Source organism: Euleptes europaea, chromosome 2 (genome assembly GCF_029931775.1).
Source record: "Euleptes europaea isolate rEulEur1 chromosome 2, rEulEur1.hap1, whole genome shotgun sequence".
NCBI lineage: Eukaryota > Metazoa > Chordata > Lepidosauria > Squamata > Sphaerodactylidae > Euleptes > Euleptes europaea.
In genome coordinates this window covers 130,094,395-130,122,059 of record NC_079313.1, presented here as the reverse complement: position 1 = coordinate 130,122,059, position 27,665 = coordinate 130,094,395, and the positions used below count along the sequence as shown (strand labels likewise).

General features: G+C 46.7%; 1 protein-coding gene across 1 annotated transcript in view; it reads left to right on the top strand.

The window, feature by feature from the left end:
* LAMA5 (laminin subunit alpha 5) overlaps nt 1–27,665 on the top strand; it is a 261,360-nt gene that overhangs the window by 121,543 nt on the left and 112,152 nt on the right. The window contains 10 exon segments of the mRNA XM_056844902.1: nt 12,259–12,317; nt 12,475–12,531; nt 13,384–13,502; nt 15,047–15,137; nt 16,610–16,744; nt 18,120–18,182; nt 18,352–18,492; nt 20,530–20,667; nt 24,638–24,772; nt 26,437–26,571. Of these exon segments, the coding sequence (XP_056700880.1) occupies nt 12,259–12,317; nt 12,475–12,531; nt 13,384–13,502; nt 15,047–15,137; nt 16,610–16,744; nt 18,120–18,182; nt 18,352–18,492; nt 20,530–20,667; nt 24,638–24,772; nt 26,437–26,571 (1,073 nt within the window).

Here is a 27,665-nt window from a genome sequence, read left to right as displayed (position 1 = left end):
TAGAGTTTTTGTCTGCATTTGTGGGCTCGCCCTTCCTCGAAAGAATAATTTTTAATAAATGGTTGAATTGATTTGCTCTTGTAATCGAGAGCAGCTCACGGGTGTTTAGTGCGTTGCAGCAACGTTGCGCAATAGCGCAAGGCTGCATAGAACACCACAGAGAAGTTCTCGACAGGAGAGCCCTTGTCTTACCTGAAATATTAAAAACATTTGGGGCAAATGCTAGGTTCAGCTGATCATGGCAGGGATTCCACCGATTGCTTCATTGGAGCCCACGTGTTACTGTCCCTGTACATGGATAATAAATTCTGTATGAGGAAAGTGAGATGTAGAAATGGGTTGGGAAGAACAAAGAGGGACATATCATAAGGAAGATCTTGGCCAGTTTTCTTTGAGCACAGAAACAGAGGGGAACTTCAAAAGTCTGGGCATGGTACAGGGGTCACTGTGTGTGGGTGTGTGTGGGGAGGCAGTTGTGAATTTCCTGCATTGTGCAGGGGGTTGGACTAGATGACCCCTCGTGGTCCCTTTCCACTCTATGATTCTATGATCTATGACCCTTGTCCCCTGGGGAACAGAAGTTCATGCAAATGGACTAGATCGGGTAGGACTAGATCGCCCTGATGGTCCCTTCCAACTCTATGATTCTAAGAAGATAGAGAGGGGGATAGATCACTTCTGAACCTGAACCTGTGCAAACCTGCCTGTCTTCAAAGACAGCTGAGGGCAGCTGTCAGTTCTCAGACCATCCTAACCATCATTGTCATCAGTTATGCAATGTGATAAGTCCATTCAGTTAACAGGGCTTCAAACTTCAAGTTTTATTATTAGGAGTCCTAATATGAGTAAGCACAGAAGGGTAACGCCAGTCGCCACTTTGGGCTCAGGAAGCAATTTTCCTTCAGGCCAGATTGGCCAGGGATCCTGCTTTCGCCTCTCATCTTCTGGGCATGGAGTAGGGGTCACTGTGTGTGCGTGTGTGGGGGGGGTGGTAGTTGTGAGTTTCCTGCATCGTTCAGGGGGTTGGACAGGATGACCCTGGTGGTCCCTTCCAACTCTATGATTCTAAACCCATTGACTGAGTGGGCTTAGAAGGCTTGTAGTCTTTGTTTAGGATTGCAGCGTTAACCCTCTCCCCTCCCCTCCTATCCCGGCCTGGTCAGAATCAGGTCCCTGATTTTTATAGGGGAGGGGGAACACACCGGGAGTTCTGTTCACAGATATTTGGCATCACATGTAGTTTGATGCTCAGCTTTTGTAGCTGTTGTTGCAGAATCTTAATTTGAACCATTCCTGTAAAATAGTGACACACATTAAATAGTGACACACATTAACACACATGAAACTGCCTTATACCGGCAGCAGCTCTCCAGGGTTTCAGTAGAAGGCATGGTGTAGTGGTTCCCTCTCCTCTTCCTCTTCCTCCTCCTCCTCCTCCTCCTCCTCCCTCCTCTTCCTCCTCCTCCTCCTCCCTACTATTACTACTACTACTACTACTGCCTGGTCTTTTTTCACTAGAGATGCCGGGGCTTGAACATGGGACCTCCTGCTTTCAAAGCAGAACCTGGGACCTTACACGTGCAAAAAAGGGGTGACCTTTTCTGCCTCTTGTGAGTGTCGTGTCTGTGAGCCACAAGTCCCCCTGGTTGCACAGATTGTGTAGGAAATTGAAGCATGGGCTCTAAATCCATGATGTGCTTCCACATATATAAGAAAAAGCAGATAGGGTTAGGCTGTTTCCTTAGTGTCTTGGTGCGTGCTCACACATCTCAGAATTAATCCCACACTCAGCCAGGACAGATGTTCAGATTCCCAGACAGGAAATCCTTGTTAACAGGAGGTGAGGATCTGGACAGAAAGGCAGCTATTTACTTAAAAGCGCAGATAGGCCAGCAGAAGTGGTTTTGGAAAGCCTCCTGCAGATTGTCTGCTCCTGCCTTTTCCCTAGTATTTGTTCTTTGTTATCTTTCCCGTGTCCTTCCCTCAGAGGACAGCATTCCATTGCTACTACTCTTGCTCCCGAAGGCAGCAAATTCTGTAACTACAAGATGCATTTTAGTTGCCAGCCATGTCATAGGATAAATATGAGGTTGTTGCTTGTATTTATTTGCTTGTTTCAGGGAAACAAAAAAAACCCCAGCTGATTTGGTCCCTTTTGTTTCAGAAACGAGTTCATCGACTGAAGTTCTGCCAGCTCGGGTTAGATTTATAATTGGGTGCTTGCGTGATTCTCGTCAGCAGAATATTTGTTCACTACTTAGTTAATAAAATGCAGAGCATCTAATGGGGCAGGTCGAAGGACGGTAACACTGTTGAAGATGAAATTCATAGGAAATAAAAATTGCCCGATTATTTAAATGGAGTTGAGTTTGCACAGCTGAACTTTGCTGATTCATTTTTCCCTCTGCAGCTTTCTGTGCTTCCTAAAAAGCTGCTTTGGGGGCTGAGGGAGAATAGCTTGGGGTACTGTAGAGTACGGTTGCCAGGTCCCTCTTCGCCACTGGTGGGAGGTTTTGGGGGCAGAGCCTGAGGAGGGCAGGGTTTGGGTAGGGACTTCAATGCCATAGAGTCCAATTGCCAAGGCGGCCATTTTTTCCAGGGGAACTAGGGTTGTCAGGTCCCTCTTCGCCACCGGTGAGAGGTTTTTGGGTGGAGCCTGAGGAGGATGGGTTTGGGAAGGGGAGATACTTCAATGCTATAGAGTCTAATTGCCAAGGCTGCCATTTTCTCCAGGTGAACTGATCTCTATTGGCTGGAGATCAGTTGTAATAGTGGGAGATCTCCAGCTAGTACCTGGAGGTTGGCAACCCTAGGAAGATATTACAGAAAGTGGAAGAAGAAGAGGTTGGTTTTTATATGCTGCCTTTCTATACCACTAAAGGAGAATCAAACCGGCTTACAATCACCTTCCCTTCCCCTCCCCACAACAGACACCCTGTGAGGTAGGTGGGGCTGAGACAGTGTGACTATCTCAAGGTCACCCAGCTGGCTTCATGTGTAGGAGTGGGGAACAATCCAGTTCACCAGATTAGCATCCGCCACTTGTGTAGAGGAGTGGGGAATCAAACCCGGTTCTCCAGATTAGAGTCCACCGCTCCAAACCACCGCTCTTAACCACTACTTCACACTGGCTCCCATTAGCTGTAATCCCTGCACAAGGTCTTGCTGTGTTCCGGCAAGATTTTGGGCAAGATTTCCATCCATTTCCTCTTTTCACTGTAGCCTCTGTGCTGGTCCCACATGGCTCCTGAGGTTCCTTCAATCCTCACAGAGGTTGGGGAGTGGGTGTAGTGGCCTAGAGTGGGACGGTGGAGTTGACAAGAATTTGTGTCCTGAACTCTTCTCCATTTGTAGTTTTTAGGATCCAAGTCAGTGTGTTTTAGGGGGCCTGAACAACTTCACATATACACTGATGGGATCTGTGCTGGCAGCAACAGACCAAGAAAGGGATCTTGGGGTGGTTGGGAATAGCTTGATGAAGATGTCAACCCAGTGTGTGAAAAACATAAATTCCATGCTGGCCATAAAAAAACTGCTGCTATCATACTGCCCTTGTACAAATCTATGGTGAGACCACACTTGGAATACTATGTACACCACACCTAAAAAAAAAAGGATGTTGCAGAGCTTGGGAAGGTGCAGAATAGAGCAACACAATGATCAGGGGGCTAGAGCAACTGCCCTGTGAGGAGCAGCTAAAACTCTTAGGGTTGTTTAGTGTGGAACGAAGGCGGTTAAGGGGAGACATGATAGAGGTCTATAAAATTATGCATGGTGTGGGGAGAGTGGACAGGGAGAAGCTTTTCTTCCTCTCTCATAATACTAGAACACAGGGTCATCTGTGGTTGGCCACTGTGTGAACAGACTGCTGGACTTGATGGGCCTTGGTCTGATCCATCATGGCTTTTCTTATGTTCTTATGATTGTGTTCATGTGCTCAACGGTATGACAGTTAGGAGGTATTTTGTAATCCCATTATATTTAACTCTCAGCTTCTAAGCTTGATTTATTCAGGCACTTGCAGTCAAACTCCAAGAACTCATTCATGTAAAGGAAAACCCAGCTAGTTAAGTTGCAAGGGTTCCCGCTATAAGCCAGCACGATTTGGTGATAAAGCGTTCCTTGGCAAAACAGGAAAGAAGTAATCAAACAGTTTGTATGGGATTGCATGTAGGGAGTTTCTCCCTTGATTCTCCGCTAGCATCTCTGTCTCAGTGACCTTGCTTTCAGACATGTCTCTTTTGGTGTCCCCAGAGTCAGTGGAGTGCTTTGTGGCCGTTGCAGATCTGCATCGACTGCAGTGTAGATTGGGAGAAACTGGGAGATTGGGAAAGAACTGGGGAAATTCCATTTCCTTTACCTTCATCCTTGTGAATTGCTTCCCATGACAGAATAGAATTAAATAGGCTCAAAAATAGGCTCAAAAAGGTTGGAGACCCCGGTGTACAGTATTGTTTGGAATTGAAGACATGAAGCTGCCTTATACTGAATCAGACCTTTGGTCCATCGAAGCCAGGGTTGTCTACTCAGACCAGCAGCAGCTCTCCAGGGTCAAAGGCAGGGGTCTTTCTCATCACCTACTTTCCTAGCCCCTTTAAGTGGAGATGCTGGGGATTGAACCTGGGACCTTCTGCATGCCAAGCAGACACTCTACCACTGAGCCACAGCCCTTCTCTAAGCATGACAAACTTCTATACTCCCTACTAGCCAAAAGATGGATCGAATTTGGGATGGCATAGCTGTTTCTGATAGCGTTGCGGCTCCTATCGACTGCTAAAATCAGTTTATGCTGCTTTAACTCACGCTGTATGGAGCCAACCCAATGCAGTCTAGCATATTTTTGTTGTCGTTGCCACAGGCGGAATTGGTTGTTAGGTTGCCGCTCCTGTTTGTTTTTGAATGCTTTCTTACGGCTTTCGCTGAAACAATAAATCAGTCTTCATCATCCGTGCAGTGCAGTTCCTACAGCACACCCATAATCTTCAAAGCCAGGGGTTGGCAGTCCAGACTCTGCCGGCTGCCAGTCCTCCAGCGTTTTCAAGGCCTGCGTTTTCCTCCTTTTGATAAAGGGGAGCTCCAGTTCTTCTTTTTGAGTCCTGTTGGCTCAGATGGAAGGCTATTTGCTTGACCTTTGCATCCTGTTTATGAGTTTCCGGAGGCATCTGGTTGGCTTCTGCTGGAACCAGAATGTTTCATTTCAGCCTGATCATGCAAGACATTTTGCATGATCTTATGTTTCTCCTCTTTTTGAGAAGGCCAAGCGTGTTTTCTCTTGACCCTTCCTGGTACTCTTAAGGATACACTGCTTAACCTTTCCTTTTCCTTTTATCCCTTAGAAGCTCCTTGATCAATTGATCTTGAGCAGCATATATCTAGTGTTGGAGGGATATAAGGACTAAAACAAATCTTGCCACTGACAATGTAGCCTTGGGGTCCCTATCACTTAGTAAAAAAGGCATTATGTCAGTCACAGAGGCATTGGATTTGTATATTAAAAGGGGGGAAATATAGTTTCTGAGGCTGAGTATCCCTTATCCGGACTGCTTGGGACCAAAAGTGATCTGTATTTCGGATCTTCCCGTATATCGGAATATTTTGGAATTTTTGCATATAGATAATGAGATATCTTGGGGATGGGACCCAAATTCATTTGTGATTTATATACACTTTATACACATAGCCTGAATGTAATTTTGAGCAATATTTTTAATAATTTTGTGTACATTAAACAATTAGAAAGCAAAGGTGTAGCTGTCTCATCAGAATACCTGTATCAGCTGTTAAACAAGAGCAACAAACAACAAACTAGCAACGACAGGCTTTCAGTCTCCACCTATCATGTAGTATACACCGTATTTTATTTTTTTAGGTGAGAGGAAACATTGAAAGCAGGCAGCACGGATCTGCCTGCATGATGGCTTGAAGGGTCTGGTTTTTGGATCATTCCGGTTATGGGATGTCCAGATAAGGGAGACTCTACCTGTATATATAGACATTTTGCTACACACCGCACTTTCCCTTGCATTGGGTGGCTTGTTTGTGGTTGAAGGCCCCATCTTCTCCGTCCACCAACTTTTCTCTAGCGGCTCACACAACACTCCTTGATTAAGAGAATTTGCTGACTGAGCGGTGTCTTTCGGCATCTCCAGATTGTTCCTATTTATAACAGCGAAGCCTGTTTCTGCAGATCCTCATTAACATAAGCAAGTTTGCAAAATTTCTGCAGTTCTTGCATTACTGTTGCCTGCAGCCGGGATTTTGGCCAAAGAAGAGGGTACAGGGCAGTTGATGTGGTATTATAGATGCCTGTTTACGGAATCACCTCAAGGAGTTGCTGTTCTCCTTTCCACCTTCTTCCATAAGCAGAGCAGTTAATTGGATATTTCCTCCATCAAGTGGAGTGAGAAACCTGCTTTCCTGACCTCTGCAGCAGCACAGATGCCAGTCACCATTAGGTGTCTTAATTGCTTGCATACTTCTCTAAACATGGTCACAATATGATTTATGGCCGCATGAAATCGTGCGAACTACTGATGTGGGGCCAATCTTGTCAGATCTTAGAAATCTAAGCAAGATCGGCCCCCGGTTAGTACTTGGATGGGAGACTACCAAGGAAGTCCAAGGTTGCTACTCAGAGGCAGGCAATGGCAAGCCACCTCTGAAGATTTCTTGCCTTGAAAGCTCAACGGGGTTGCCATAGGTCAGTTGCAACTTGACAGCTCTTTCCACCATCATTGATGTGGAACGGTCTCTAGGGCCATTTATGCTTGGTAGTTAGCAGCGCGTTCCAGGCTGAAGTGCCCTGCATATTTTTTTGAGTTTTTCACGCTGAACCGTCATTCCAGAAGTCACTGCGAAGCCGGCACATACCTGCTTCACATTTCTTAAGGGCCCCTTTAACGTGATCTTTTGTGTTTGCTTCACCCCCGTCTCGAAGAACCCCCTCAAGGAAGCATGCAAAATCACAGCTGCACGTTAGGTATGCAAATAGAGGTTGCTAATGGAAGGAACGAAGGAACAGGCGAGTGGGGTGTGTGGAATTTCGCCTTTGCGTCGGGACGGTTAATAGGCATTTTAAAGGCCACATTTAAAAAAAGAGCTTTGAGCTTTGCCTACCAGTAGTAAACAACTAAATTGAATCAAGGACAAACTGAGCCCCTCCCCTACTCCGGCCTCGTTTTAATTTGCCTCCCTCCCGCTAGCCAGTGCGGCCAAGCCTACTGATGTGGTAGAGGAGTTAGGGAAGGTTGTGATGTACCCACTGACGGCTGCCCGGCCCATGTCAAAACGATGTAGGGGGTGACAATAACAAAATAATTGCTAGGAACATTCTTGCCCCCCGTCCCTGCCTCCGAACAACCCCAAGTGGCCAGCTTGTGGCAGTCTTAGGGGTCAGCTTCTTCCCGCAGGCAGCTAGTTGTTAGACCCTGCCCTGTGGCCATTTGACCAGCCTTGTCTGCTGTCACTAGGGAGGTTAGTCCATGTCGACGGACACAGTGGCATCACAATTTAGTGTGCGCAGGATTGCGGAGGGGCCAGCCACACATGACACAGCTAAGAAAGGCCTCGGCTTTTCTTTCACTTGCAATAGAAAAGAGCAAGAGTCCAGTAGCACCTTAAAGACCAACATTTCTGGCAGGGTGTGAGCTTTTGTGAGTCCCAGCTCACTTCTTCAGATACCACTTTCACTTGGAGTCTTCCAGTTTCACAAGGTGTGTCTGGAGGGTTGTTTATGTAAGATAAAATGTGCGAGTGCACTTCCAGCCAAAGTGCTTGTTTCTTGGCTGAGCACTTTGAGTGATTTATATTGGCAGCGCATGCTTTGTTGTTTTTTACTGATTATATTGACACTCCATTTTTCGGCCCAGATTAGCTGTCAAAGCCATTTACGACAATTCCAATCTATCACAAATGATGTGACGGCAACTGTAACCCTGTTCACATGTTATAGTGAACGATGTACAATCTGTGTACAGTGTACTCTTGATTTTTCTTCATAGGTACGCCGAGTAATTCTCACGTTACATCCAACGCACGTATATTTGAATGTGTGGTTGAACCTGCACATTTATCCGGGTACTGGTCCCTGGTTTCATTTGCAAAGTGGGCGCTTGTTGGCTCTCACATACAAACCGGTGTATGCACGTACATGCAGACTACGCATGTGTTCATTGTTACCTGTGAGTAGGGCATCTCTGTTGTGGGGAAAGGAGGCAAGGAGGATGTCTGTAGTTCATTCTTCTAGTTTGATAGGGTATTTTTTTCCCTTGTATTTGGAGGTGCTTTTGTTAAGGTCTGCTTGGCTAATTTATTTATTTATTGTGTGTATATATATATGTGTGTGTGTGTGTTTGTTTTATTAAAGCTGGTTGCTGAACCTTCCAAAAAAGAGAGCAGTTGTTATTCTGATGATCACAAAAATCAGCATAGGAAGCCAAAATATAATGAAGTCTCCTATTTCTAACAGTATTTTACACTTACGACAAAGAAAATAACGATGTATGTGAAAAATACTGTTAGAAATAGGAGACTTCATTATGCTGATTTTTGTGATTGTGTCAATTTAGCATAGAGGTGTTCTTTTCATATCATTATTCTGATGATTTCAGACAGCCTTGTTTTGTTTTTCTGCATAGTGGGAGGTGGGAAACCTGCTAGGGCCCGGCAGAACCCTGAGAAGCTAGCCCTGTTTCTGGAGAGGAGGATGGGGGGCATGGCTTAGATTATTGTCCATCACCTCCCCCTCCCCTTTAGCTGCAGTTGGTTATTAACTGCAGAGTTCTGCCCTGACTCTGACAGCATACATAAGGGATTTCTTCCCAGGAGGTTATAGCAGCAAAACTATTGGTGCATACAACCTATAAGAGAGTCAGCGTGGGGTGGTGGATACGAGTGGTGGTTTGGAGCGGTGGACTCTAATCTGGAGAACCGGGTTTGGTTCCCCACTCCTCCACATGAGCGGCGGGCACTTAATCTGGTGAACCGGGTTGGTTTCCCTACCCCTGCACACGAAGCCAGCTGGGTGACCTTGGGCTAGTCCCAGTTCTCTTAGAGCTCTCTCAGCCCCACCTACCTCACAGGGTGTCTGTTGTGGGGAGGGGGAGGGAAGGCGATTGTAAGCCGGTTTGATTCTTCCTTAAGCGGTAGAGAAAGTCAGCATTTAAAAAACAACTCTTCATCATCTTCATCAAAACCAACTCTTCATCATCATCATCATCATCATCAAGAGGGAACCTGTCTTTGTTAGGGCCTGTTACAGTGCCAAGTAACTAGTGCTGTCGGTTGATAGAGATGATGGAATGGGGATTGTCTTCAGTGTTAGTCCACCGCCCTCAGCTTGCTGGTCCCGCAAGCCTACCCAGGTGCTTATTAGGATGGCACGGACGTGTGTGTTTGTCTAAAACATACTGTACATCACAATGCATTGTCTATTTCTGATGGCTTAAAAAAAGGAAAATGTATCTATTTTTAAGCCCTGTGTTTTGAATGAGAGAACAGGGTGTGTGTGTGTGCCCGCCATGGGAGGGAGAGGCATGCCTGCAGGGGAAGTGAGTAATTGCACAGATAAAAGCTGGAACACAACCCTATTATCCATCAGTCTGACACAACAGACAGCATTTTTTGTTGGGCGGGTATAATGGTTCTGCCGAGTGGAAGTTTCTGGCATGATGTCACCTGCCTTAATAAATCAGCCCCCCCTGGTCCAGTCAAGACAAGATCCTCGTGCTTGCCCGGCACCCCTCGTCTACCATGCACAAAAACCAGTTGATGAAACTGGAAGGAACTTCACCTGGAGAACTCCCATCTAAATGAAATGGAATTTGTTCCCCCTTGCCTCGCCCTAGCACAACTTCCATTCCTTTCCGTGAGATTGTGTCAGTAAGAAACGTTTGATGCTGGGGATGTTTTACAGAACAAATTGTTTGTTTAAAGAAAAAAGCCTCTGCTAAGTGCAGAACTGGAAGGGAAGGGCAGCATGGGATAGCCCGATCCCGTCAGATCTTGGAAGTTAAGCAGGATCGGTCACTTGGAAAGGGGGACCTCCAAGGAAGGCTCCGCGGAGGAAGGCAGTGGAAGACCACCTCTGCTGGGGGGTGCCATAAGTCAGCTGTGACTTGATGGTACTTTTCACACACATACACACAAGTTCAGAACTAAAGCATGAAACTAGGACAGCTTATATTTCATAAAAAGAGAAAGTGCAGACTTCTAACGAGAGGTTGTGAAAGGGAAGTTGTTAGTTGCACACCTCGCTTGAGCTTCACAGATGATAAAAATGGCATGGACGTGTAAATTAACACTTTAATTTTCACAGGCGTGATATTAGTGGCATGGATCTTTTGTTGAATTGTGTGTCTGCGCTTTTATTTCCCTGCTTGTTTTTCATAGTTTGTTAGGCAGAAGTCCTGACCTTGTCACATACTGTCCCTTCCCACGTGGAACGCAAATCCCGATCAGATCGCCTCAGTGCATTCCGAAGCATACAGATTAAAAACCAGCACATGGTTTTTGGTGGGCATGCTATTCCACAGTCACGATTGCAAATGTAGACTTCCACATTCTCAGATACATAGGGCTGTACGACCACCAGGAAGGGGTGCGAATAGTATTTAAGATGTTATCAAATTCAGGGGTTGGGCTCGATATGGTGTCTCCCGAGCCGTCTCCCCTGGCAAGTGGCGCGGGACTCTCACAAGCTGCTGCTCAGTCCCCACTTACCAGAACGGCGGCGGCAGGTAAGACGAGCCCCAGCTGCGCCGCTGCCGTTGCCCCCAGGAAGCGTGGCGAGACGCAACGCCGTCGAGTAGCCAAGCGGGCGGAAGAAAAACAGGCGGAAGAATGACAGGCGGAAGAACGACAGTCGAGTAGCCAAGCGGGCAGAAGAACGACAGGCGGAAGAAAGACAGGCGGAAGAACGACAGTCGAGTAGCCAAGCGGGCGGAAGAACGACAGGCAGAAGAAAGACAGGCGGAAGAACGACAGTCGAGTAGCCAAGCGGGTGGAAGAACGACAGGTGGAAGAACAACAGGCGGAAGAACGACAGTCGAGTAGCCAAGCGGGCGGAAGAACGACAGGCGGAAGAAAGACAGGTGGAAGAACGACAGTCGAGTAGCCAAGCGGGCGGAAGAACGACAGGCGGAAGAACGACAGGCGGAAGAACGACAGTCGAGTAGCCAAGCGGGCGGAAGAACGACAGGCAGCCACCAGCACGGGGGCCAGCTGCCCTGGACCCAGCAGGAACAGCGAGCCCTGTCATGGCGAGAAGGCCGGTGCCGCGGCAAAAGGCCCCGACATACCCGGCCTTGGCAGGGCCTCAGGAGGCCGCAGGAGACAACCGGGGGATGGGGGGGGGTGTCCAGACGGCCGGCGGCCAAGTTCCTATCCCGTTGCTAGGAAAGCATCAGGACCCAGGATGGGCCAGACAGAGACCGGGCAAACCAACAGGCCCAGATTTGCCCAAACCTTTAAGGCAGGCCAGGAGGCCTCCTTATATAGCTTTCCAGGGGAGGAACCTGGAAGGGGAAGTGTAGGACCTGAGAAGGACCTTGGCTATATAAAGCCAGAGAGAAGGCTGAGACTAAGGAGGAAGACTTAGGCTGCTGGAGGCTCTGAGCTTGAGGCAGCCTGGCAACCACACCGAGAGAGGACAGCGCCGACTCTCCCTCAGACTAGAAAAGGGCAAGAGTCCGGTAGCACCTTAAAGACTAACAAAAATATTTTCTGGTAGGGTATGAGCTTTCGTGAGCCACAGCTGAATCTGAAGCTGAATGAGCTTTCGGGAGCCATAGTGTATCTGAAGAAGTGAGCTGTGGCTCACGAAAGCTCATACCCTGCCAGAAAAATATTTTTGTTAGTCGTTAAGGTGCTGCTGGACTCTTGCCCTTTTCTACTACTGCAGACAGACTAACACGGCGACCCGCTGTGAATTATCTCCCTCAGGCTGGTCTGAAGTCGAGGCGGCGCCTCTGGTGCGGGTGAGGCAGGTCCTGGAGGGCACTCCGACTCCCCCTTTCCAGGCCAGCGCTTCGCATGGTGGATGTTTGGCTCACACTCACTGCTGGAAACTGATGTGTTTGCAAGGACAGGAAGGGTAGACGTCAGATGCGTGTGTACAGTATGAAGCGCCCAGTGACAGTCGGCGGTTAAATTAATGTCTGAGCTGGTGGTCCCTCGAGCAGCTGCTCTTCCAAAGCCTCCCCAACCCCTTGATGACCTCTTCCAACGAGTAACTCTGCTCTCTCGCCTTTCCCTTTCCAGGCTGCAGTGCGACTGTCAGCACAACACCTGTGGAGGGTCATGTGATCACTGCTGCCCAGGTTTCTTTTTTTTCTATAATAATTTTTTATTTTTCCATACAATCATTATACATTTCATTACACATTGTAAAAAATCTAATTCTTTGACTTCCCCTCCCCCCTCCTCTGATCCTTTAATTAACATTTTTTTTCTCTTTGTATTGTTTCTGCTGCCCAGGTTTCAACCAGTCACCGTGGAAGCCAGCCACGACCAACAGCGCCAATGAATGCGAACGTGAGTTGCGCTGTCAAGAACTTGAACTGTTTGCCGCACACTCTCGCCTCAATTAAAGGGAGGCTGGCAAGCCAGAAGCAAGCAAATGTGATTTACCTGATGTCCTGTGATTCGGGTTGCCAACCTCCGGGTGGTGGCTGGAGATCTCCAGCTGTTACAACTGATCTCCAGACGACAGAGATCAGTTCCTCTGGAGAAAAGGACTGCTTTGGCAATCAAACTCCATAGCATTTTATGGGGGCCCCATAAAATTGGACCTCCTGACCCAGTCTTTACCAAACTTGGGGGTTCTTCTAAGGAGAGTCACCTGAAGCTACATTGCAAATTTGGTGCCTCTGCCTCCAAACACAGCCTCCCCAGAGTCCCACAAAGTTCCCCCTAGGGTGAAACCGACCTGAAAAGCCCCCCCCCCCAAAAAAAAATCTGGATATTTTTTTCAGATACGCCTTTTGGCTCCATTGAAACAATGCCTCTCTTTTTTTGGCGGAAAAAGCCAAAATAGATTTTTTGGCTTTTTTTGGTTTGGCATAGCCAAATTCACATCCCTACTATTTGTAATGGGAGTATTATTTCCCCCTCATCATTCTGTAAATTCTCTCCTCATCTCTTGCTGAAGCTCAAGATTTCTTATTCTGAATTCAATATTGTGACCTACAAGGCCATGCTAGATCACCCTCAGATTTACAGTCCATTGTTTTTGAAGAATGCAGCCTTTAGAAATCTGTAGTGGCTAGTTCCTACTGCAATGCAGTCACTCCACTAAAGCTTCCAATTGATGCAGAAGGCCTAGATTAAAATGCAGAGGTTAGTTGAAGAATATATACATCAGCTATGTTTGTTTTGTCATCCCAGCCTGCAGTTGCAATGGCCATGCCTACGATTGTTACTACGACCCAGAAGTTGACCGTCACAAGGCCAGCAAAAATCGTAATGGCCAGTTTGAAGGAGGAGGAGTTTGCCTTGACTGTCAGGTAAGGGTTAAGAAGCAAAAGGACTCTTGTGTGTCCGGGACTGCTCTTTGCAGGGCCAGCTTGGAGTCATGAACTGTTGTCTTTGAGAAAATGTGAACTCCTTGCTGTAGTTCGATTATATCTCTGTGTAGTAGAACTGGAAGGGATCTGGAAAGAAGGTAGTCTGGCTTCTTGAGTCGAGACACATCCAATCATCCTTGCCATATTCGTTCATGTAATTCAGTTTATAAAGTCTATCAAAAAATGCTGGCCTCTTTACATATTATGCAGTTTGCAGGTAAACGTCCATCTTCTCCGTGGAGCTGTTCTATATCCCATGGTGTAATAGTGCCACAGTTGTTTTGAACATGTCTGAAATTGGGTGGTTGTTGATATTTACACATGAATACAGGTTGAGTATCCCTAATGTGAAATGCTTGGGACCAGAAGAATTTTGGATTTTTTTTCTCCAGATTTTGGAATATTGCATATACATAATGAGATATCTTGGGGATGGGACCCAAGACTTGACTGGAAGTGCCGTCAAGTCGCAGCTGACTTACGGCCACCACGTGGGGGTTTTCAGTGGAAGAGATGGTGGTTTACCATAGCCTGCCTCTGCGTAGCAACCCTGGGACATCCTTGGTTGTCTCCCATCCAAGTACCAACCAGGTCTGACCATGCTTAGCTTCCATGATAGGACCAGCCTGGGCCATCCAGGTCAGGGCCCGAGCCCAATATAGATTCCTTTTTAGGGAGTACTTTGCTTCGGCAATTTTAAAGAAATTCTTTCAAACTAAACGATTTAATGTATACGCTGGAAATGCTGTGCAATTTATGCAGATTTTTATCTGGTGGATGTGATCAACAGTATCTCAGTTCTAGTTACAATTATCCAAGCAGTAAAGGGGGACAGGTTACCCTCAGATCCATTATTGGTTTTACTGCAATAAGTGAACGCACGTGAACACACACATGAATCTGCCTTATACTGAATCAGACCCTTGGTCCATCAAAGTCAGTATTGTCTACTCTACTCAGACTGGCAGTGGCTCTCCAGGGTCTCAGGCAGAGGCCTTTCACATCACCTACTTGCCTAGTCCCTTTAACTGGAGATGCCAGGGATTGAACCTGGGACCTTCTGCATGCCAAGCAGATGCTCTACCACTGAGCCACAGCCCCTCAAAGAGCAAGCAGGCACTAGGGAGGAACAGTTGACTTTTTTTTTGTGCTATAGAAATTCAACAAATACCTTGTTGTACCAATACCTGAAGTCCCTGGCATTAATAAGATAGTCCCTTTAACTGGAGATGCCAGGGACTGAACCTGGGACCTTCTGCATGCCAAGCACATGCTTTACCACTAAGCCTCAGCCCCTCCCCTCTGCGCCACCGGGCAAGCAAAGTCCATCTATTTCCATGCATTACTTACAGTGCCATACATGGAGCACCCATCCTGGTTTTTGGGAGAGGTTTGCATCAGGAGTCACTCAAGTTCGTGATGACAGCTGGGCCTCAAATGGAACAGTAGGAAACCTGTTGCTGACTGTCTTTAATTTTTTTTAGCATCACACAGCAGGCATCAACTGTGAGAGGTGCATCCCGGGTTACTACAAATCCCCAGATCATCCGATAGATTCACCCTACATTTGCTATCGTGAGTATACTCTCTTGTGTACATTTTAGGCACAGGACAAGATTCTGAGTGCCACAAGTGGTATTCCTAGCTCATGGGAGCTTTTCATTTTCTTCCTTCTGGCTGCCCTCCTTTCCTGAAGGTCCAGATCTCACTAGAGCAGCTTCTGAAGTGAGGGGCTGGCAGTGGGAATCACTCACTCGCCATCAAGTGCATACAGGAACATTTAGTATGCACTTGTGCCCTTCTGTGTATCTTGTCGTAGGTTCTAGCCTGTGTTTTGTACCGCTGGGGTTGATCATGGGATGATAGTTAAATTGTGGAACTCCCTGCCCCAGGAGGTGGTGATGGCCAGCAACTTGGAAGGCTTTAAGAGGGAAGTGGACATGATAAGAACATAAGAAAGGCCATGCTGGACCAGATCAAGGTCCATCAGGTCCAGCAGTCTGTTCACCCAGTGGCCAACCAGGTACCCCTTGGAAGCCCACAAACAAGACAACTGCAGCAGCATTATCCTGCCCGTGTTCCACAGCACCTAATATATTCGGCATGCTCCTCTGATCCTGGAGAGAATAGGTATGCATCATGACTAGTATCCATTTTTATGGAGGAGAGGGCTATCCATGGCTACCAGTCAAAATGGATACTAGTCATGATGCAGACCTACTCTCTCCAGTGGAGATAGAAGTGAGCGGTGACTCACAAAAGCTCATACCCTGCCAGAAATTTTGTTGGTTTTTAAGGTGCTACTGGACTCTTCGGGCGAAAACGCACAGTCACTTTAGCCTCCTTTATTCCGTTTTAGCCAGAATTCAGCCAGGATCGAACGCACGTTCTGCGAAATGCATACATTCGATCCTGGCTGAAACAGGGAATAAAGGAGGCTAAAGCGACCATGTGTTTTCGCCCTTCCTCTTTTCCACTGCAAGTGAAAGAAAAGCTAAGGCCTTTCTTAGCTATGCCATGTGTGGCTGGCCCCTCAGCAATCCTACTACTAGACTCTTGCTTTTTTTATCCTCTCCAGTGTCAGAGGAGCATGCCTGTTATATTAGGTGCTGTGAAACAGAGGCAGGATAATGCTGCAGTCCTCTTGTTTGAGGGCTTCGTAGAAGCACCTAGTTGGCCACTGTGTGAACAGACTGCTGAACTTGATGGGCCTTGGTCTGATCCAGCTTGGCTTTTTTAATGTTATGTTCTTATGATTATTTTGCTTTTTGTAAAGCTGTAGCCGGACACATTTGTTCATATTGTAAAATAAATAGGAACACGTTTCAGGCCTGTCTCTTTGGAAAACATTCAAGAAGGCAAACTTGAAGATTGATTAGAAGATCTGGGGTATCTGACACCGTAACCCACAGTCTGTGTCACCTGATTCCAGAGAAGCCCCATAAACCTGAGTGTGTTCCAGTGAGCCCTGCCTGCTCCAAGACAATGTTGGCCTGCTGAGCCCTGAGCCAGCTCACGGGATTTACAGACCTGTTCTTTCTTCCCAGGCTGTAATTGTGACTCAGACTTTACAGATGGCACCTGTGAGGACTTGACTGGTCGCTGTTACTGCAAGCCAAACTACACAGGGGAGCTGTGTGACTCGTGTGCAGACGGTTACGTGGACTTTCCGCACTGCTATCGTATGTATTGTTAACACAAGCGCTGGTCTTTCAGGCAAGGGTGGAGGGAGCCAAGCATCATTGGTGGTGGGAAGTGCAGTCAAGTCTCAGTTGATGTACGGTGACCCTGTAGGGTTTTCAAAGCAATGGTTTGCTGTTGCCTGCCTCTGTGTAGCGACCCTGAGTTTCCTTGGCAGTCTACCATCCAAATACTAACCAGGGCTGATCCTGCTGAGTTTTTGAGACCTAATGAGATTGGGCTCGCCTGGGCCATCCAGGTAGTGACCCTGGGTTTCCTTGGTGGTCTCCCATACAAATACTAACCGGGGCCAATCCTGCTTAGTTTTCAATACCTAACAAGATTGGGCTCGCCTGGGCCATCCAGGTAGTGACCCTGGGTTTCCTTGGTGGTCTCCCATACAAATACTAACCAGGGCTGATCCTGCTTAGTTTCCGAGGCCCAATGAGGTAAGGCTTGCCTGGCCAATCCAGGTGGCGACCCAGGGTTTCCTTGGTGGTCTCCCATCCAAATACTAACCAGGGCTGATCCTGCTTAGTTTCTGCAACCTAATGAGATCGCACTTGCCTGAGCTATCCAGTGGAAAAGAGCAGGTGTCCAGGAGCACCTTAAAGACTAACAAAATTTCTGGCAGGGTATGAGTTTTCGTAAGGCACCGCTCACTTCTTCAGATACAGCTAGAATGTATCTAAAGCAAGCTTTATCTGAAGAAGTGAGCTGTGGCTCACAAAAACTCACACCCTGCCAGAAATTTTGTTAGTCTTTAAGGTGCTACTGGACCCCTGCTCTTTTCCACTGCTAGTGACAGACTAGCACGGGTACCCATTGTGATCTGGGCCATCCAGGCCAGGGTGAGCATCATTACTAGCCTAAATTTCAGACTCTTTAATGGGGGGGGGGGAAGGGAATTAGGGCTACAGTATTTAATCTATTGATTTGACATTTTCGATATTATATTTAAAGCAAGCACTTATAAAAAGTGCGCATGATGAGCTCTGCCTGTGAACAAGCATTCCTCCTTTCCCCTGTCTATTAATTAACTAAAATGAACGCTGTTAAGGATCTAAGGTGTCTTTAATCAAGTAACAGTCCTCAAAGATGCTATGGCACTCCCTTGTGAGCAGAATTTGGCTTTTAGTATCTCCTTTATGTATCATTATATCTTTCAACACCAAACTACCTGTTTCATGGGATTGGTATGAAAGATGGATACAGGCCAGAAAAGCTGTTAAATTTTGAGTCGAAGAGAAGGGGCGAAATGTCTTGACTGCAAAAGCATTTATTTGTAGGGAGCCAGGCTTAGTTTAAGTCCTTGCTGATGAAGGACATCTTCTTGGTGATGAAATTAACACCCGCATGGTCTTTCCCCTCACTTAGCTGTGCCGGTTTTCTCTTTCAATGACACCGGAGAGCAGGTCCTTCCAGCTGGACAGATAATAAGTAAGCTTTTTGTTTTCCTTTTTTTGTGTGATGAATTGTGGTTTACTATGCTTATTATTAACTGTTTACGATCGTCTCAGGAGTAGCTCGCTTGACATCATGGGCCCCTTTGCGGCACGGGCCTCTTTAACCACCTCTTTCCCTTCCCGAACTCTTCCCCCCAACCCAGACTGTGATTGTAACGTTGCGGGGACCAGAGGGAACGCCTGCCGGAAAGACGCTCAGCTCGAGCTGTGCTTGTGCAAACCCAACTTCCAAGGGGCCCAGTGTGATCAGTGTGCCCCAGGGTACTATGGACCAAGTTGTCAGTGTGAGTAACCAAACCCAGAGTGAACATTGTTCAGTCTGTTTTCCTCTTTTGATAGCTGGGAGAGCAGGCTTTTGATCATTATAGGAAAGGCATCGCTTACGGAGTTTCATAAGCCAAATATAAAGTCCTCTGCCTTTGAGAGTCAGCGTGGTGTAGTGGTTAAGAGCGGTGGTTTGGAGCGGCGGACTCTAATCTGGAGAACTGGGTTTGATTCCCCACTCCTCCACATGAGCGACGGACTCTAATCTGGTGAACCGGATTGGTTTCCCCACTCCTACACATGAAGCCAGCTGGGTGACCTTCGGCTAGTCACACTCAGCCCCACCTACCTCACAGGGTGTCTGTTGTGTGGAGGGGAAGGGAAGGTGATTGTAATCCGGGTTGATTCTCCCTTAAGTGGTAGAGAAAGTCGGCATATAAAAACCAACTCCTCCTCCTCCTCCTCCTCCTTCTTCTTCTTCTTCTTCTCCTCCTCCTTCTCCTCCTTCTCCTTCTCCTTCTCCTTCTCCTCCTCCTCCTCCTCCTCCTCCTCCTCTCCTCATTTATGTAACAAATACCCCACCTTCTGGCAGTTTACTTATTACGTAGGAGCCAGCATGGTGTAGTGGTTAGGAGCGGTGGACTCTAAACTGGAGAACCGGGTTGGTTTCCCCACTCCTCCACATGAAGCCAGCTGGGTGACCTTGGGCCAGTCGCAGTTCTCTCCGAACACTCTCAGCCCCACCTCCCTCACAGGGTGTCTTTTGTGGGGAGGGGGGGAAGGGAAGGTGATTGTAAACTGCTTTGATACTCCTTAAAGGTAGAGAAAAGCAGGTATAAAAACCAACTCTTCTTCTATTTGGTCACATCATGCAAAGTCAGGAGTCACTAGAACAGACAATAATGCCCTGGAAAACTGAAGGAAGTAGGAAAAGAGGAAGACACAGCATAAGGTGGAGTGGTTGGAAAAAGGAAGCCACAGTCTTCTGTTGGCAATACCTGAGCAAGGCTGTTAACGATAGGAAGTTTTGGAGATCATTACTTCTTAGGACCACCATCCTTAGCTTCAGCAAGGATACTATGTCATGTGCTCTTCAGACGTCTCCTGTGTACCCGGGTTTCATATTCTTATGAAGATATTAGTCTTAGGGGTTCAAGAGACCATCAGGTCATTAGATCTGACCCATTTCACGAAGGCATTCACCTCTGCTGAGCAGGCATGTACGTTATCCACTTTATTCAGGTTATGTATCCTGAACAAAATACAAGCCCCATGGTAAGCTGCAGGACTGCAGTCAAAAGCTCTGCTCACTACCTGAGTTCGATCTTGATGGAAGTTGGTTTCAGGTAGAAGGCTCAAGGTTGACTCATCCTTCCATCCTTCCAAGGTTGGGAAAATGAGTACCCAGCTTGCTGATGACTGGGGAAGGCAATGGCAAACCACCCCGTAAACATAGTCTGCCTAGTAAATATCAGGATGTGACGTCACCCCATGGGTCAGAAATGACCTGGTGCTTGCATAGGGGACTACCTATACCTTTTTATTTGGGAGAAGGTTCTTGGCCCTCTTTTAAGAAAGAGCACTGGTTATCCTTACAGTTAACATCCTAAGGATTAATTTTCTCAGGTAACAAAGTTAGTGGCCAAGTTCTGTAAAATAGTATTTAATTATAGGAAATCTAAATAGAAATAACAAACTGTAGACTGAATTGATTGTTTAATTTTATATTGCTGACCAGTTTTTAAAGAGAGTAATATTTTGTATGGTGTTTTAACCAAAAGGCATTGTTTTATACTGCCGGTTTGGGTAGGCAATGTACCTGCAAACATTTTCTGTTTGGTCTAAGGACTGTAAAGTTGAATAAACCTTTTTCTGAGCAAAATGCATCAGGTGAAGATGCCCTTGTATTGAAACTTTCCCACAGCGAGTCACTTCATGAAACCTTCCAGAAACCTTTAACCTTGAGTTAAGTGTACCTGACAAATGGGACAGTGCGGCCAGGGCATGTGCTGTCGTGTGCATCCAAAGGGCCATTCTTTATTTTCCCCCCTCCGCAGCTTGCCAGTGCTCTGGCCCCGGCAGCTACGACGGTTCCTGCAACGGCGAGACTGGCCAGTGTCTGTGTCGAGCTGGATTTGAAGGATTCTCGTGTGATCAGTGCGCCCCTGGCTACTTCAGCTACCCTCTGTGCCAACGTGAGTTCTCAGATATGCTGTGGAGTTTGGCTAGCTTGCGCAGAACAAACGCTACGTGTTGTTGCGGTTTTCAGTGTGGGGAAAAATTTGATTGACGTCGCGGATTTGCACATGAAGGCTTAGAACGGACTTCTAGAGGGCGGGGCAGTGTGCCAAATTCCTTGTCCTTCGCCCCCTATTCCTTGCTTTCAGGAACAGCTCATACCTGTTATTCCTTCCTTCCTTTCCTCTTTGGCCATTTATGCATGGGAGGTTTGGACTTGGATTTGCAGCTCTCTAGATGCACATTTCCCCCACCCGAATTCTCAGAACTCTGCATGGGGGCTTATTGTTGAGTTTTGAGAATTTAGATAGGGAAAATGAGCATCTAAAGAGTGGCAAATCCAAGGCCAAACCTCCCATGCGTAAATGGCCTTTGTGTGTCATCATCCCAGTGTTGCTCAATAAGATCAAAAGGCAAACTAGAAGCAGAACAAATCTTTCTTTCCCCCTGTTCTTAGACTGAGGTCTTGAACAATAAAACGTAAAACTTAAATAAAACTCATCTCTAAAAACACCTCCCTTCATCTCTTCTCTGCAGCCTCCAGAAAACGAGCAACAAAATAAATCTGCTGAGGGTCAGAGTCCTCTAAGAGGAACTGAACCTTTTGCTCCAAGGAGGCTCAAGAAGATGTGGGCCATTTGTTAAAACACGGTATAATCCATTTTAGCCTATGTTGGGATGTGTAAGGGCAATACAAAAGGATATGTACCAAGGAGTCCACTGACTGAAGAGGGCAGGGACACAGCTGGTCTGAAATCCTGCCAAATAAGTGATTATTCCACAGGGCAGTTTGTCACCTGGAGAAAATTTTCGGTGCTAGGTGGAAACTCAATTTACTAAGACATATGACGGAATTGGAATTCTCCTTATAATCTTGTGCCCTTGATGTTTTTTACAGCTAGTCTGAAACTGCTTTTTATTGCGTTTTTTAATCTACCGCTTTTGTCTTAATTTGCTTATAATTTTACTATTAAAATCTCACGGATAGTGCCATGAACAGCTTGGAGCTTTTTTAATGGAGAGGAAACTATTGAACATTTGAAATAAATATAGGCTTGGATCCTCTGCAGCATGAGCAGTTCGGGGCTGTGTAAATGATAAATATCTCCCTGCCGCATTCATCTGTGACCCCCAAAATTGTGCCTCTGTGGTTTAGTGACCCACCTAGGGGGTTGATATGAGGGGGTACAGTGGGAGGGGTCAGTGAAAATTGCTCTCCCTCCTCTGCCTCAAGCAGAAAGGAAGCTTAGGGTCCGAGCCATAATCTGTTTTGATGGGTCAGCCAGAGAGCATATGTTGCATTTTCTTTCCATAAACAAAGAACAGTTTCTTGAATATGCGAAGTGCAAGTCAACAACCGATTCTGACTAGAAGTGTTTTTTGTTTAGTTGTTTATTTACTTTGTTTATACTCTGTTTTTATCACTGAGAATCGGAGCAAATTGCACAGTCAAGAACAATGCAGCAGGAATAATACAAAACATGAAAGCAAGGCATTGAAATGGGCTTATAACAATGCCGTAAAACACTATAATGTGTATAATAAACCATGCAATAAAACCAGATTACAAAATTTAAAACAATGCAGTAAGAACAACGAACAGTGAAATGAAAATTGCCTAGAATCCACAGACATTAAAACCACAACTCTATTCCCTTTCTAAAAATGTTCTCCTGAAGTATGGGACACTAGGGCTGTTGAATTAAAAAAAATTCGGTATAGTTCGGATTCGGCCGAATTCAGCCCGTTTAGATTAGGGATATGCCGAAGTCCGAACTCCCCCACTTCGGATCCGTTCAATTCGGCGGGAATTCAAAGTTCGGAAAAAAATTCGGCCTAATAAAGCCATTAAAAACACAATCGTGCCTTTCCGCGGCTCTGGGGGGGGCATTTTTGGGGTTAGAGGTCCCAAACGTTCGGCAGAGCTTCAAAGGACGTTTATTGAAAGACTCCCCAAGTTTTGTAAAGATTGGGTCAGGGGGGGCTGAGATATGGGCCCTGAAAGGGGTCCCCCCACCCTTAATGTGCATCTCTCAGCAGAGCTTGCCGCCCACGCACAAAGCTCCCAGCCCCGACAACAGCTGAGAAATTTGCAAAGCAACTGCAAAACAACACAACCTTGTAAAACAACACCTTTGCAACACACAACTGAAACCTCCCCCCTCAAACCAGGGAGCGAGAGACTCGAGGGGGAACACACACCCCAGGCAGAACCGACGAAAGCCCCCTTTGGCTTCCCCCCCACCCACAGAAACTGCTCCCTCCCCACACACACACAGACTCTGCTTTCCCCCCCCACACACACATACACAGAAGAAAAATTATAGATTAAAGCCCCCAAAGGGGTCTTACTGTGGCTGTCTTCTGTTCCATCAAGAGGGGCTGGGGAGGACTTGTAATCCAAGATGATTCCAATTAGGCACGGGACGTTTTGCTCTGGAGAAGATGCACAGGTTCGGCTGATCCATTCATCCCAATAGGGAAAAGGGGAAAGGGGAAAGCCCATATCTCGGGACCCCCTGACCCAATGTTCACAAAACTTGGGGGGTATCTTAATAACACTGGTCTGAAACTCTGCTCAAAGTTTGGGATCTGCACCCCCAAAAATGCGCCCCCTGCAGCCATGGAAAGAGAAAAGGGGGGAGGCGATATTTCTGCCCCCACTGAACCCATCTTTACAAAACTTGGGTAGTATCTTAAGAATAATTGTCTGAAGCTATGCTGAAAGTTTGGGGGCTATATCCCCAAAAAAGCGCCCCTGCAGCCACATAAATGGAAAAAGGGGGGGAGGGAAAAGGGGGAGAGCCCATATCTCGAGACCCCCTGACCCAATGTTTACAAAACTTGGGGGGTATCTTAAGAACACTGGTCTGAAACTCCGCTCAAAGTTTGGGGTCTGTACCCCCAAAAATGCGCCCCCTGCAGCCATGGAAAGAAAAAGGGGGGAGCCCATATCTCGGGACCCCCTGACCCAATGTTTACAAAACTTAGGGGGTATCTTAAGAAGCTTCATCTGAAGCTCCAGTGAAAGTTTTGTGTCTGTACCCCAAAAAATACGCCTCCTGCAGCCACAGAAAGGAGCGAATGTGCACAAGCACCCCCCCCACACACACACACAAGGATTTCGCTCGCTCTCTCTCTCCCTGGCCGGGCCGCACATCAGCTGATTCCTCCAGTACTCAATCCTGACTGATTGGCCAGAAGAAGACCCAGCTTGGCCACCGATTGGCCGGGGGAGGAGAATGCTGCTTACTGACGGTTATGCTGCTTACTGACGGCCCCAAATTTGCCCAATTTATTCGCGAACTCCCGAACTTGCTGAATTCGGCCCCCCCGGTTGCCCGCCAGTTTTGAGTTCGGTTCCTCCCGAACTAAAAACCACCGAATCGGGAAATTCGGCTGATTTTCAGTTCGGGCCGAACCGAATCAACAGCCCTATGGGACACCCCCCCTCCCCAACTGCCTTTTGTAAGCCAGCATGGTGTAGCGGTTAAGAGCAGTGGTTTTGAGCGGTGGACTCTGATCTGGAGAACTGGGTTTGATTCCCCACTCCTCCATATGAACGGCGGAGGTTAATCTGGTGAACTGGATTTGTTTTCCTGCTCCTACACATGAAGCCAGATGGGTGACCTTGGGCTAGTCTCACTCTCTCAGCCCCACCAACCTCACAGGGTGTCTGTTGTGGGGAGGGGAAAGGAAGGTGATTGTAAGCTGGGTTGAGTCTCCCTTAAGTGGTAGAGAAAGTCGGCATTTAAAAACCAACTCTTCTTCTTCTTCTAAGCCGTGTGTAATCAGTATGCTCTGAGGTTCTCAGAAGCATGTCCAATTTGCCTGCCTGGCAGCGTGTAACATCCCCTTTGGTTTTCCTGGGATTTTTTTTATCACTGAGTTCTGCGTTCTGAACTCTGAGTCGTCTTTCCCTCCTAGTTTGTGGCTGCAGCGCTGTTGGGACCTTGCCGGAAGGCTGCGACGCTTCCGGCAGGTGTTATTGCAAGCCGGAGTACGAGGGTCCTCATTGTGACCAGTGCAGCTTCGGATACCATTCCTACCCTCACTGCCAAGGTATGCCAGTTTGTGATAGGGTTGCCGGGGAAAGAAGGTCCAAAAAATGGAGCGGCCTCAGATGCTGCCTGTTTTAAGCAAGTCTAGTTGTGAAGACCTCTTGAAACAATATGCAGAAAACAAAATAGTGTTTTCAAGTGTAAACCTTCTAATTTATGATTTGCCAATTTTTAGATGTATTCTTTTTATCACAGTCGCTGTAGTTACTACGTGAGGCAGCTCTTGAGTATTGATGTGTTTCAATTAGTTTCAGGGCTCAGGTCACTGTTGGAGCGCTTTGAAAGGTGCAAACAGTATTTTAATTCCCTTTTTAAAAGCTATTAATGGTTGTCTGTCCTGGCCAGCTCCTTTAGTTATGACTACAAGCTGTTCCAGATAGTTAACATTCTGTCTTATCTTTTTTCTTCCCCCTCCTTCACCTTTTGTAGTGCATTAGAACTAAACTTTAACATTTTATAGGTATTGTGTTTGCAAATTGTGTAGCACTTTCGTTGTAATATGAGCAACAATTTTTTTTAAAAAAAATCGAAGGGCCTAAGGAAGAAGTATCTCTTTGCATATCAAGGCCTGGAGAAAGGTCACGTTCTTGTTTAGTTGTTGCTGTTGTTGTTATCAGGCAAGATCTAGGCTACAGATACTTTCCATTACCCACCCACTTGGTTCTGTTTATTCCTCTTCATTTAATACAGTCTGAAGGGCTGTCACTTAGAGGTGGGCAGGGAACTGTTCCTGTTGGCAGCAGAGGATAGGACTCGCAACAATGGGCTTAAATTGCGGGAGGAAAGGCACCGGCTGGATATTAGGAAACATTTGTTTATAGTAAGAGTTGTTAGAGGAATCAGCTACCTAGGCAGGTGGTGAGCCGCCCCTCACTGGTAGTCTTTAAGCAGAGACTGGACGAACATTTGTCAGGGGTGCTCTAGGCTGATCCTGCATTGTGCAGTGGTGTTGGAATAGATGGCCTCTGGCCCCTTTCATCTCTATGATTCTATGTTTCTAGTTTATAGCAGGCCTTCTGCTGAGCATCTCCTTATGAAACCCTTCCTAAGGTCCTATCCCAGTAGTGAAGGGAAGTGCCGTCAAGTCGCAGCTGACTTTTAGCCACCACGTAGGGGTTTTCAAGGGAAGAGATGGTGATTTACTATAGCCTGGGACATCCTTGGGGGGTCTCCTATTTAAATACTAACTAGGTCTGACCATGCCTAGCTACCATGATAGTACCAGCCTGGGCCATCCAGGTTAGGGCCCTAGCCCAATATAGATTCCTTTTCAGGCAGCACTCTGCTCCAGCAATTTTAAAGAAATTCTTTCAAACTAAACGATTTAATGTATATGCTGGAAATGCTCTGCATTTTATGCAGATTTTTATCACCTCTGTTGGATGTGCCCGAAAGTATCTCAGTACTAGTCACGCTATTACACTACATTAAAAGCAAACAAACAGCTAATATGGGGATCTATTAAACTCTAGAGTGAAGTGTAGCTTTTTACTTGTTTTAGAAGTTATGCTGCACAGTCGTTCAGTGTTCGTGACCTCTGGTTTGTTTAGAATCATTGTAGTGCGACAGGTGCAGAATGTCCAGGCATATCCAGGGCATTTCTATGTCAGTCCTTTGCTCCCCGTTTTTCCTTTGCAAACCTTTTTATTTACCTTCCATTTGCAGCTTGTTCCTGTGACCCCCGGAGCTCTGTGGACAACAGCTGTAGCCCGATTGGTCAGTGTCAGTGCCACTCAAATTACATAGGCCATACATGCAACCAGTGTGCACCGGGCTTCTATGGGTATCCTACCTGTACAGGTCAGTCATCAGATCTTGCCTTGTCTTTTGTTAGCACAGAAGGACTTTGCTGCAGGCCTCAATGCCTTGCATATTGCCCTTGGTTCAGAAATTGTTCCTGTTCACTTGGACTCCATCATTTCGTTCCCTATCAACGTGCGATCTAAGTTTTGGGGGTGTTATTGTTTGAGCTTCTGGCTTTGCTGTCACTTAAAAATAATAAGAAGCAGATTAATAATTTAGTAATACAGTATGGTTATATAATTAAATCGATAGAAGAGTAAGATACACAGATACTTAATCCATTTTTAGTGGTGAGAGCCAGTGTGGTGTAGTAGTTAAGAGCGGTGGTTAGGAGCGGTGGACTCTAGTCTGGAGAACCGGGTTTGATTCCCCACTCCTTCACTTGTGCGGTGGAGGCTAATCTGGTGAACCAGGTTGGTTTCCCCACTCCTCCACACGAAGTCAGCTGGTGACCTTGGGCTAGTCACAGCTCTGTTAGAGCTCTCTCAGCCCCACCTACCTCACAAGGTGTCTGTTGTGGGGAAGGGAAGGTGATGTAAGCCGGTTTGAATCTTCCTTAAGTGGCAGAGAAAGTCGGCATATAAGAATCTACTCTTCTTCTTCTACTTGTGATTTCCATGCTCCTAAACAATAAAGGAGATTATTGTTGTAACAAAAAATGGCTTTGAGATTCAGTGTCCCTGAATGACCCGAATGATACCATGCAAATCTTTCCTTTTCCACCCCCGCCCCCTGCTCTGCCTTCCTCTCTGTTAAAAGTGGAAAAACTGGTCCACAGCCAACTGGCTTTGTGTTGGTTGCCTGTGTTGACATCGGCAATCTGTTTTTGAAGAAGCTAGAAGCATAGATCAAATGGTCTCCTCAAGGTCAGGGTGCAAGGGCATTTATTTTTTGACCCTTGTTCATTGTGATCTTGAAAATGCACAGTTGCAAGGGGATAAACGTGTGGAGGGAGGAACGCAGGCACAAAATAGTGCTGGTTTTCAAGATCCTAAATTGCTTTTGGTGTAATAAAACAGACGTTTCCCTTTTTTACAGCGAAACTGGTGCTATTTACAAAGCATTGGTAGGTTGCCAGCGACATCCATTTT